Below are 12294 nucleotides of genomic sequence, written 5' to 3'. Positions count from 1 at the left end.
AACGCCTCTAACTAGAGTTTCTCTGTTTAACTTTAAAGTACACCACTGACGTCAGGGAATTAACAAGTAGAATGCAATTTAATTACCTCCCTAATGTCCAAGCTAATGGTCAAGCATGAAAAAGAGAAAAAAAAATCATAATATCAAAACCAGTAAAGAAGGGTATTAAGCTAAAGCCCTTTTGATAATATTTCAAAGGCTATGACAATGAAAAACCACAATTGGTAGTGAAACATTCCATGCCATGACAGACTCAAAGAAACATGAGCCTTGCTGCTTTCAGCTGAGATTACACTTGGCCTACAGCCTCTCTAACAGAAGTTCCCAGGTGTCCAAAAAAAATAATAAAGAGAAACGAAGAATAGTTCTTTCTCCAATCTTCATTGGAGATTAATTTATTCATTTATTTTTTATTTATTTCAGAATTTATTGCAGTCATGTGGACTAGGCCACATGTGGTATTTTTGTCCCAACAGAAACAGAATTAGAAGACTCAGTCTGGGTCACTGCAGACCCGCTCACAGAGACAATTGTAAGTAGAGGTCTTTTGCGAGAGGCCGGTATGGGCTCGTTCTTTTGCTGATATGCCAGTCCTTTTTTGCAAAGAAACCATAATTCAAGGACGCTTGGCACTCGCCTCTAACTCGACCAAGAGCAGCGTGATCAACACTGTCCATGCTGTCGCTATGGTTATGCTTGCAGGTGCGCTTAGCTACGTGGAAGGCAGGAAAGGAGTTAGATTGGATAAGAGACATGAGCAAGTATACGAATGCTGAAGAAATAAAAATTTTACAGAAAGTGAAATGCTCACCCATGGTCTGTCTCCCAGTGTCTAATGACATAGGCACAGAAACGTACATAGGGACAAAGCACCTCCCAACTATTCCTTTTTATAAAATCAACGGAGACGGTTCAAATATAATAGAAATATAAAATAAGGAAAAAAGGCTTATAATGGGAAATTGATAGAAATGACATACGCCATCTAGTGTCAGGAACAGTAATGTAATACAGAATGACAGAAGATTTAGATGTTAGAAGAGGAACATGTCCGGAGTAAGATAAGAGATAATGGGTGACCTTGACGGTCAGAAGTAAGAAAAAATAAAAAGACCAGACAGACCTAATTTGGTCAAAGGAAGTATGAAAAAATATAAACCAAGTAACCGGAACAAAGTTGGTCCACGGAAGTAAGAAAAAAGGAAAAAACCTAGGGAGGGAGTTCCTTCCTCAACCAACAGTATAAAAAGTGTATGCATTGTATTGCTTTTCAGTCTGCTCTTTGCCTGTTCTTGAAACAGTTCTGTTCTTGAGCTGTCATTGGGTTGGTTCATTTGGGCTTTGTTGCTGCAATAAACTCCATCTTACTTCATCCAGATCAACTGACTGCTGAGCCTTGTTTTTTGATACTATTATAATTCGAATTACAGCTTATCTTTGAGCGCTAAAGTGTGACAGGGATCAACAGTGGAAGATAAAAAACCTCCCACACTGGGTAACATAAAGTTCTGGGCGAAGTGGGTGGAGCACTTGCCATACCGCTACAACCTTGGGCCTAAAGTGACAGTGGGTGAGCAGTTGGTTCAATTGAGAGATATATTTTTTATGGGAAATTTTATTTTTATATCTGTAATATAAATTATTTTCAATGTGGATTATCTTTTGTCAAAAGGTATCTGGCCTTTCTGACAAAATACATCCAGCAAGCCAGCAAAGTATGGCATCATAATATGGGTGGTCTGTAATGCACAATCCAGCTATGCTTCGCAGATGCAAGTGTACACAGGGAATCTGATCAGTCGAGGCCACAATGTCATGTATACCAATTTTTTCACATCTGATGAACTTGTCCAGCAGTTGCTGAAGAGCAAGATCACCACAGTCAGAAAGAACAAGCCTACGCTGGCTTCTGTATTACTTGCAATAAGGGGGAGAGAGCCTTCCTCCTCAAAGTTGGCCTTTACTCGCACCACCACTAGTTTCTTACCTCTCAATTCAATTCAATTCAATTCAATTCAATATTTTTTTAAATAGAACCAAACAACTGCTAGGTAGAACCTAGGTGCTGAACCAAATGCATAACACAATGTGCAAATTATAGTAATAAAATTAGAGCTAAAATAAAAGTAATACAATATATTAATATCATAAAAGTAAACAGTAAATAAAAGTGAATAATAAAAACTAAAAACAGGAGAAAATAAAATGAAGTATTAAAAACACTACAATCGATTTTAAAACGACTAAGCATACCCTATGCTATAAAAGAAAAGCTTTGGTGAACAAAAATGTCCTTAAATTAGCTTAGAACGAAGAAAATTCCCTTGCAAAAGTAAGATCAGGAGGAAGGGAATTCCAGTGGTGATGTGTGCACCCCCATTGGTACCTGTTAGCCGTGCTGCAGCCTTCTGAACCAGCTGTAGGCGATGGAGAGAAGACTGCCTTAATAAAGAACGATGCAGTAATCATATCTGGAACTTTTAAAAGCATAAATGGGTTTTTCCATGTCTTTCATCAAAACGTCTCGGGTTACTTTACTGTAACCCTGTTCCCTAAAAAAAGTGGGGACGAAATACTGCGTGAAAACGCTATGGGAACATCTTTCTGTGTTGCCGGTTGTGAAGCATGTGTGTATCAAACACGCCAAATCTTGGCATATATAACCCCGGTCAGGTGACGTCATCTGATGAAGCGTCATGAAACATTCCTCAGATCAATTTTGTCTGAAAGGACGTCCAGTCACGCAAGCAGTGCGGCATTGAAGCGCAGCATCTCATTCCCACTTTTTCAGGGAACAGGGTTACAGCAAAGTAACCCGAGATGTTCTCTTTTAAAAGCTACACTCGATGCTGCGTGTAAACGCTATGGGAACGCGAATACCAACGCCGCCGCACTGCAAGTGTCTGGACCCCCAAGGGTGTGTAGCGGTGTAACAGGCGGTTGCCTAGTCACGTGTTCCTGGCCAGCGGGGGCGCTGTGGGAGCTAATTAAGCAACTCCCATAAAAGAGGAAGAGAGGCAAGAGCTAGGTAACAGCAGCCATTTCATAGCCTCAAGCTACTGAAAATGCTAAAAGCTAAAAGCTAATGCTAAAGGCTAAACATTATGTAAACCCGAGTGCGGGATATCTTGTGAGTATGGTTGGGTTTGTTTGTTTGTTTGTTTGTTTGTTTGTGCATTTGTATGAAGCCCGCTGAGGCGCATATATCTTACTGTTTGTGCTTACTGTGCACTCATGGCATCCCTCCTGCTGTGGTCATGCAGGAGGGGTTTTGTCTGTTTGTTTGTTTCGTTTGTATTTTGTGTGTGTGTTTCCCGGGAGTCGGTGTGTGTTACAGCTGGCAGTGTGCACGAGGGGCTGCATCCACGCCGCCATTAAAGGGATGCCGCTCACTTTGATTTATGGACTTGTGTTGAGAGACAAAGGACTCTGAAATCTCAGCAAAGCTATGGCCTGGGTGAATGTGGTGTGAGTGGTGTAAATATAGCACAACATTGAATGTAAATACACCCGGAATATCTACTATTGTTGCCTCTGATAGTCCTAACTCCCCCTGATTTCTGTTAACGGCTAGTTAGTGTTTTTAATAATAGTGGTCGAATTTGTATTCTATAGAGCTATATATATATACTGAACAAAAATATAAACGCAACACTTTTGTTTTTGCTCTCATTTTTTATGAGATGAACTCAAAGATCTGAAACATTTTCTACATACACAAAATAACCATTTCTCTCAAATATTGTTCACAAATCTGTCAAAATCTGTGATAGTGAGCACTTCTCCTTTGCCGAGATAATCCATCACACCTCACAGGTGTGTCATATCAAGATGCTGTTTAGACAGCATAATTATTACACAGGTGTGCCTTAGACTGGCCACCTGTAAAAGGCCACTTGGAAAGGTTCAGTTGAGTCACACAGCACAATGCCATATTCATATAATTTTGATTCATACACATTCACAGTTCATAGAAACCTAATTTTTTTGATTGTGTAAAGCTGCTTGTGATGATATAAATCGTTAAAAGCGCTATACAAATAAAATTGAATTGAATTGAATTGAATAAAGGAGCAACCAATCACACAGCTGGCTCCACCCTATCGCTCTTGAGTGACAGACAAAGTCATTCTGCTGAAAAGTCGCATTATAAAATAAATAAGCCATCGTGAAAAACGGGATTTTAAAATAAAAACTGACTTTGAAAAAATTACATTTTGAAATAAAAACAGCTGGAATTAAATAAAATGCCTCTGCAATAATCTCTTTTATTGGGAAAAATAATGACCATAAAATATCATTTCATAATAATAAATAAATTTATATAGCAGAGAGCAATATATTTTACAAATAATAAGCTTTTTTTCAAAATATGTTACATTATTTCACAATATTATTCTCATATTACATATGTGTCTTATTTATTGGTAACACTTTACGGTAAGGGTACACGAATTACCATGAATTCATGCATAAATTCATGCATGAATTATGTGTTACTTCATGCATTAATTTCTCATGAATTATCAGGAACTAACATGAGTTCTAAGTCTTTCTATCATGAATTCATGAAAGATCAACCCTTTAATTACGACATTAACTAAGGTGGGTACATCACCATGATTTATGGTTTATTACACATGATCATGATGTTTTCTTTTGTTCACAAAAACAACGTCTTTCTTATTCACTTTTGGTAGATGACTCATCATGAATTTATGCACAAAATAGGATTAGACTACTTACCTCATGCATGCATACAGGTTAGAACAGTATATGTCAATTAAACAGTATGTAACTAATGTTTTATATTAATTATGAATTGTCAAGCACGTTCATGTCTTCATAGTAGCCTGCAGTAAATGGTCAGACCCAAACACTGGTCAATCACAGAACATAGCTTGTATATTCCGTTGACATCCAAATACAGTAGTCATCATTAACTCTGCATTAACTTCTTATGCGTTCATCATGTGTGTGGCCCCTCAACTAAAGTGGTTACCAGACCCCAACATTGACTAATCACAGCACATAGCATGTGAATTGTTGACATCCAGTCCAGACATACACTAGTCATCATTAAGTAAGCATTAATTTCTCATGAGTTCATCATGTGTGTGGCCCCTCAACTAAAGTGGTGACTTGGTCCTTTTATATACAGATAAATAGTGTATCATTGATGTAGGCATAATTGTGAAATAACATGAATATGAACATGAAAGTTTAAGCTTTTGCACACAGTACACTGAGGACACAAAAGGTACTTTGATCTTAACTTTCTCTTTTATTCTTTTTTAATAATATAAATAATATAATTTTTATTCTGAAAAATTTTTACAAAGCCATAAAGCTGTTAAAGAATTTACAAAAAAAAATAAAATATGAAAAAGATTTCACAAACAGCTTGATCTTTTTAAGGTAAGGAGACAACTGATATGGACAGTAACAAGCTACTGATGTGGACTCTTCATGAAATATTTAATGCTGAACATATATAAACAAAGAAATGGCATAATCTCATGGCATGAACATATGCAAACATGTTTAGATCATGTAAATATCAAGTAAGGATATATTTTTTATTTCTTTTTTTTTTTTCATTCCGAGCTAAAAAAAAAAACCTGCAACTAAGATATAATTCCAGTTTCAACACTTCTAAACAACCATTAGCTAACAGGGAAACTGGTGCCGAATGTCCTTTAATAAACGACCAAGTAATCCTTCCTTATGCTTGTTTCCAAGCCAATAGGTCCATTCTATAACGGCGAGATGTTCCTTCAAAAGCTTGGCCGTTCGGTTTCCCCTCAATCTCCAAATTATCGATTTGTATGTTAACCATGCCCTCTCCAAGTGCTGTGTGTGTGCTCCACTAACAGGATCAACAAACCACCTTGAATGATTCACGGTAAAATGCCTATAGCCCAAGTTAGTAAGTGCACCCCTATATGCTCTCCACTCATCACTAAGGATTAATGTCCCAGGCCGCACATGCTTCACCACTAAGGGGATCAGATGGTGCCGGGACCTCTTCTTGACCAGCCTCAGAATAGGTCTTCGATGCTTTCCTTTTACTCCAAGCATCCCAAAAACCCACTTTTTGCGTCTCCAAGTGCTGGATATTCTGCCACAAGCATACTGTAAAAAAACAAAACAAAAAAATATATTTCTTAACATCTGACACTTTACTTCAAAATTAATATCATATTAGTCATATAGCCTGACCCTAAGGGTCCTAGTTTCCTATCATGTATCATGTCATGTGCATCATGTACAGCCAGTCCCAAGCACAGTAACTAATATATATATATATATATATATATATATATATATATATATACATATATATATATATATATATATATATATATATATATATATATACATATATATATATATATCTCAGTTAGCTTAGCTTACACTTAGCAATTTTTTTTTTTATATAACACATAAAAAAGAAAAACAGAGAGTAGAAAAAGAATAAAGCCAGCTAATGTTAGAGGTTTTTTTCCCTTTCTTTTTTTTTTTTGATTGTATAATAAATAGGAAGAAGTATTTTTACAGAATACCTTTCGTTTATGGCGGAAGTTGCTCTCATCGATGACAACAAACTCTGTTTCTCCTCCAAGGTGTTTTCCTGCTTTGTTTTCATATCGCCTCATTGCATGTCTGCACACTCTTCTTACACAGGATGACATCTTTGAGAGTGTTGCTGAGCTTTTAGCTATGCCATCTGTCTTCATATCAACCTGCCTCATTCGCAAGCCTTGAGAAAACCTGACAAAGAAGCTAATTTACTTAAATATTAAATATTTAACAAGAATTATGGAAAGCATAGAGATGTTATAGCCTATATATAAAAATGTACTAAGTCTGTCATTGACCATGTGCACTGAACTCCACTACAGTTTTTACAGTTTTACTGATGTCCAAATATTGTCGTGTGGGTTAAAGAACCAAAGCCTTCCAAATCTATACGCCTTTGTGGAGAGAGAGAGAGAGAGAGAGAGAGAGAGGTGTGTGTGTGTGTGTGTGTGTCATTACTTAAAGGAATGGATGATCTGGAATACCTGTAAAAAATTCATCCATGAAAGTAGACTGCATCTTGACTTCTCAAAGACTGATCCTGATCTGACAGTCTTGGTGGTTTTTTTGCCTCTGTGGCTATTATGTCGGCAAACCCTTGAAAGAACAAATAATAATAATAATAATGTACAGCCTGGGCCTACAAATCCCAAGAAAAAAAGCCATTTTAGCAAACATGAATTGAATATGAAATGGTATGCTCTTTCTGTTGGCTGAAAGCTTGAAATGCCCTATCTAAATGTCATGAGCATGCTATAGCATAACTTGAAGACTTATCTACTGAAGAGTTATCTAATAGATCAATAAGATTAGATAAGTACATAAATACTAATTTTGTTTAATCAATTTAACCATGCACATAACTTACCACCTGTAGACGTCTGTTAAGTTGTCTTTCTTTATTAACTTCATCCTTTTCTGACACAACCTGCATCTTATTCTATTTTTCAAAAGCTTTTTTTTTTGTAACCATTTAATTAATTTGGCTGTCCTCCTCTTGGTTGGCTTTCCCTGTATTAAGGACAAAATCTTATTTCCTAAACGCATGATTTTATGTTAGATTGTCTTTAAATTTAAAGTTACCAAGGCAACTCCCGCTTGCATCTGTGATGTGGTGTTGCGCGCTTGAACGTTCACGCGCACGCATGTGCAAAACAGATCAGCAACTGGCACGTATAGGACACAATCCTTCAGGGACTAATTACGTTACGACCCCCATTACATTTTTTGTAGACAGCATGCATCCAAATAAAAGCATTATACAATTTCTTAATGACATTAAAATATATGGAACTCCCTTTACTCTGACAAAGATATCATACTTTGACAATACACGGGAAATACAGGTCCCTACAGAGTTCCTTTTTGAAATGAGGCTACGAACAAGAAAGACCTCTACTGTTTTACTTCAACAAGTAAGCAGGAAACAGGAGGACGAAGAAGAAGAGATGCGCGCCAAGTCCAAACACACACATCAAGGTAACCGCCTTATATAGCGCGCACACGCACGCACGCACACACGGTGATATCAGTTTATAATTAACATGGAGTCTGTGGGAATGCGAAGAGGCAAAAGAAAGGCGAAATGCATTGGTATGTGGACTGACAACCTCAAATGTGTGGATATTGATGTATGCATTGAGTTAGTTTTGTTTGAAATTTATGTCCACTACTTAATAGCTAGGCGTTGGCTAGCAAGCAAGTTACGTTACTAGCTAGTTGCTCGATGCCTAAAGTATTAATCGGCTGCAAAAGCTAATTACCTTTTCCCCCTCATGTATAATGAAATACAATAAATCTAAATAATTTACCCATGTTCACTATCCCATGGGAATGCAAAAGTTTACATTTTTAGCTGATATAACCATGTTGGAAGTAATATAAATGAATATATCAGTAATATAATTACTTTGTGTATTAGACTGTACGTGCCAGTTCATTGAGTGAAGTAAAATGGGTCTTCAAACAGCTTAGGTTCATGTTATCGTCCAACACTTTGTTTTACCCTTACCAACAAAATAAGAAGTGTTATGTGATGTTATAAAGTACTGTTTTGATATTATATTTGCTTTATGTGTTCTAATCTTCCACCCAGACCTGTCCTTACAGCAGTCTCTACAAGATATGCCACAGACATCAAGACTCGAGAAGGCTGAAGAAGGTAGGATTCATTCATGCCAAGGATCAATGTATATTTAAAGGCTTTCAGTGTATTATTACAAAAATTGCGACAACAGTAATAACTCAATGCACAGGAATCTTAAATAGTGCTAATATGAAGAGATTTCTTGCCAAAAAGGAGGCTTTAGCAATTAATGTTATTAGGCTAACTGCTGAAAACAACATTTACTGTGGTATGTCTTAGGCTACTCATTTACTTATCTGATGTGGAAAGTGATGTTGATTAACTTTAAAGTCATAGGTGGTTTCTTAATATTAAAGTAGCCTGTTCCTTAGTATTTCTAAATTCTTGTAGATCACTTTCATTACCATTCTAAATTTTACATGTCATTTTTTGTGACACAGCCATGATCAGGTATCTCAAATAATAATAAATAATTAATAATAACGTATGTGCATAATTTATAATGTACATTGAATTTGCATCCCTGTGTCACAGTGCCATCTACACATTCTGTTTAAGTAAGAGCCATATGCTTTGTCAATATACTGTCTTCTCTCATCTTTTACCCAGGCCTGTTTGTGGTTCAGTCTCCACAAAATCAACAAAAGCTATCTTCAAGGACCAAAAGTATTGAGAAGGGTAGGTTAATTTTACTTTATTGCCTACTGTTATTATATATTTAAAAAAGCGATATAAAAATATTGTCCCTTTTAGGAATATAATTTTGGTTCCAACCCACATTATTGTATCTTAAGTTTATCCCCATAATACAGCATTATACAATAAAAAGTGGAGGTTGAATGTATGTTATTAATGGTCGAGAGTTTTTTACCTGATTCAAAATCACCTCAGTCTCAAGTATTTTTGGAGATAAACATAAATGTAAAAATACAGCTGTTTTGTGTGTCCAGTTGAGTTTCAAACTGTTGACCTGCCCAAACATCAGACATTAGCATACGTCACACAGATTAAATGAACACTGATATCTGTAGCTAAATTTTTATCTTTGTCTGTCATTGAAACTTTACAGTGCTTTCACCTCTGCGGGATCACCCAGTGACCTCTGCAGCAGCAAAGGCTAACGAAACTGGTGAGCATATTTCAGTCAACTACATATAACAGAACTTTTAAGTATGTGATTTTTGTGATCTCAGTATTGCTTTTTATGTGCTTGTATGCTTCTTTGATCACTTTATTGCTGTTTAAAACTGATGTAAATAAATGTAAAGTGTTAATGTGTACATCTGCATCACAATATCTCATTATGTGGTCTTTTTTGATTACAGGAGCCCCCACTCTGCAAACAGGTCTACAGGAGGCTAAGCAGACGATTGAGGATCAAAAAAAAGAGATTGCCATCCTAAAAGACTGGGTAGACACACTTAAAGAGGAGCGAGATTTTCTCAGGGAAAGACTCAAAGAGGGTAAAACTGATTAGAGAATATTACAGCTTTAAAATTACATTGTCAAAGAATTCCTTAACCTTTTGATTTTTACAGCTCTTGCAGTAAGAAGTGATAAGGGTGGGGATGTGGCCAGCAATATTCCACCTATAAGGCAGGCATCTGGACAAAGGAAACTGGAGTCAAATGTAACTGATTCATCATCCTCTGATTCATCATCTGATTCAGAGCCAGATTCTGAGTCCTCAGGGGCTAAGAAAGCTAAGAAGAAAAAGTCCCATCCAAAAAAGGCCAAAAAAATGGGCAAGAAACTAAGAGGTATGCAGTCATACACAAATTGATACAGTAGAGTAATTCTCTGATTTGCCAGCAGGTCAACAATAAATGTAAACAATTTTAATGTACTTTACATATACTGTACCTATACTCCCCTATGCAAAACCACCATCTCCCTTACCATCACCTTAATAATTAATAATGTTGTGTAAAACTTGTCATGCACACAAAATGTAAAAATTCATTTAGTGTAATGCTTTACGAATTAAAGTGATTGATACATCAGAACACACTACAGTGATTGATAAATCAGAACCCTAATATTTCAACAATGTTTACAGATGTTTCCTAGTAGGATCAGCAAAGCTAAAAAAAATAATAATAATTAAAGTGTGCTACTATTGTACTATTGTAATGATAATACTGAATTTCCCACTGCCCATTGTCACATACAAATCTATATTCTATGGACCAATTATGAATTTTCACCTCTGTTTACCACTTTAAAGTTTGCTTATTTTTGTTCAATGATTATGTATATGTAAAATTGTAAACTGTATCACATTATATTACACTGTATTACTTGGCTGGTTCAATTAAATAGAACTCGGCCAATAACACGTTCTCTTGTCCTACAGTCAAAACCCCTGACGACTCCATCCGCCGCTACAACATGGTGTTGGAGAAGATTAAAAAGGATCACATCAGCAAAGCTGAAGCTTATGCAAGGCTTGGGGTAGATCGAAATACCATCGTGTCGCAGGCTCCGATTGCCGAACTTGCAGCCGCTAACCCAGATCTGTTCCGCACGTTGAGGTCCACTTTTAAAAGAAAGGACAGCCTGAAAGGGTTTGCTGAAACTTGCAGGGGTTTTTGTGAGCAGGAGCCTACAGCTTCAGCTATCCTAAAGAAAAAAGCCGACGGATCCTTACTGGATATTTACAAGAACTAAGCTATGTTCTGTATGCCATGTGTTTGTGCTATTTATTTATTTGTTTACTGTATTTTTTTTTTTTTTGTTCAGCATTAAATATTTCATGAGGAGTTAATGCCAGTAGCTTGAAGGTGGCTTCTTTCCTTAAAAATACTAAGCTGTTGTGTTCTGTTGTTGCTTTTTTTCATCTTTTTTTCTCTCTAAAAGTTAATGGTAGAATGGTGGAATTTCTTCTCAGCTCTTTCCAGGCGTTGATGTTGATTTTACTGGGACCAGAACTTGGTTACTGTTCAAGAATAAAACAGAAAGTTAAGATCAAAGTACCTTTTGTGTCCTCAGTGTACTGTGTGCAAAAGCTTAAACTTTCATGTTCATATTCATGTTATTTCACAATTATGCCTACATCAATGATACACTATTTATCTGTATATAAAAGGACCAAGTCACCACTTTAGTTGAGGGGCCACACACATGATGAACTCATGAGAAATTAATGCTTACTTAATGATGACTACTGTATGTCTGGACTGGATGTCAACAATTCACATGCTATGTGCTGTGATTAGTCAATGTTGGGGTCTGGTAACCACTTTAGTTGAGGGGCCACACACATGATGAACTCATAAGAAGTTAATGCAGAGTTAATGATGACTACTGTATTTGGATGTCAACGGAATATACAAGCTATGTTCTGTGATTGACCAGTGTTTGGGTCTGACCATTTACTGCAGGCTACTATGAAGACATGAACGTGCTTGACAATTCATAATTAATATAAAACATTAGTTACATACTGTTTAATTGACATATACTGTTCTAACCTGTATGCATGCATGAGGTAAGTAGTCTAATCCTATTTTGTGCATAAATTCATGATGAGTCATCTACCAAAAGTGAATAAGAAAGACGTTGTTTTTGTGAACAAAAGAAAACATCATGATCATGTGTAATAAACCATAAATCATGGTGATGTA

At 36.4% G+C, this 12294-nt stretch overlaps 1 protein-coding gene and 1 gene segment (V, D, J or C); one reads left to right on the top strand and one right to left on the bottom strand.

Annotated features, from left to right (window-relative positions):
• The window catches only part of LOC128516013 (Ig kappa chain V-V region MOPC 21-like), a 226157-nt gene that overhangs the window by 3426 nt on the left and 210437 nt on the right, over positions 1-12294 (bottom strand).
• Positions 8494-11637, top strand: LOC128515996 (coiled-coil domain-containing protein 106-like). The gene is made up of 6 exons (XM_053490300.1): positions 8494-8743; positions 9278-9346; positions 9738-9797; positions 9994-10131; positions 10207-10428; positions 11025-11637. The coding sequence occupies exons 1-6, from the start codon at positions 8707-8709 to the stop codon at positions 11336-11338; spliced, it is 840 nt and encodes a 279-aa protein (XP_053346275.1). The 5' UTR covers positions 8494-8706; the 3' UTR covers positions 11339-11637.

Source organism: Clarias gariepinus, chromosome 2 (assembly GCF_024256425.1).
Source record: "Clarias gariepinus isolate MV-2021 ecotype Netherlands chromosome 2, CGAR_prim_01v2, whole genome shotgun sequence".
Lineage (NCBI taxonomy): Eukaryota > Metazoa > Chordata > Actinopteri > Siluriformes > Clariidae > Clarias > Clarias gariepinus.
Note: the sequence above shows the minus strand (reverse complement) of the source record. Positions and strands in the feature narration are given on the sequence as shown.

Excerpts from the sequence above, each read along its gene's own strand:
- LOC128515996 (XM_053490300.1), top strand. The coding sequence starts at position 8,707 with ATGCCACAGACATCAAGACTCGAGAAGGCTGAAGAAG. Across the intron at positions 8,744-9,277 it reads ACTCGAGAAGGCTGAAGAAG|GCCTGTTTGTGGTTCAGTCT; the intron begins GTAGGATTCATT and ends TCTTTTACCCAG. Across the intron at positions 10,429-11,024 it reads AATGGGCAAGAAACTAAGAG|TCAAAACCCCTGACGACTCC; the intron begins GTATGCAGTCAT and ends CTTGTCCTACAG.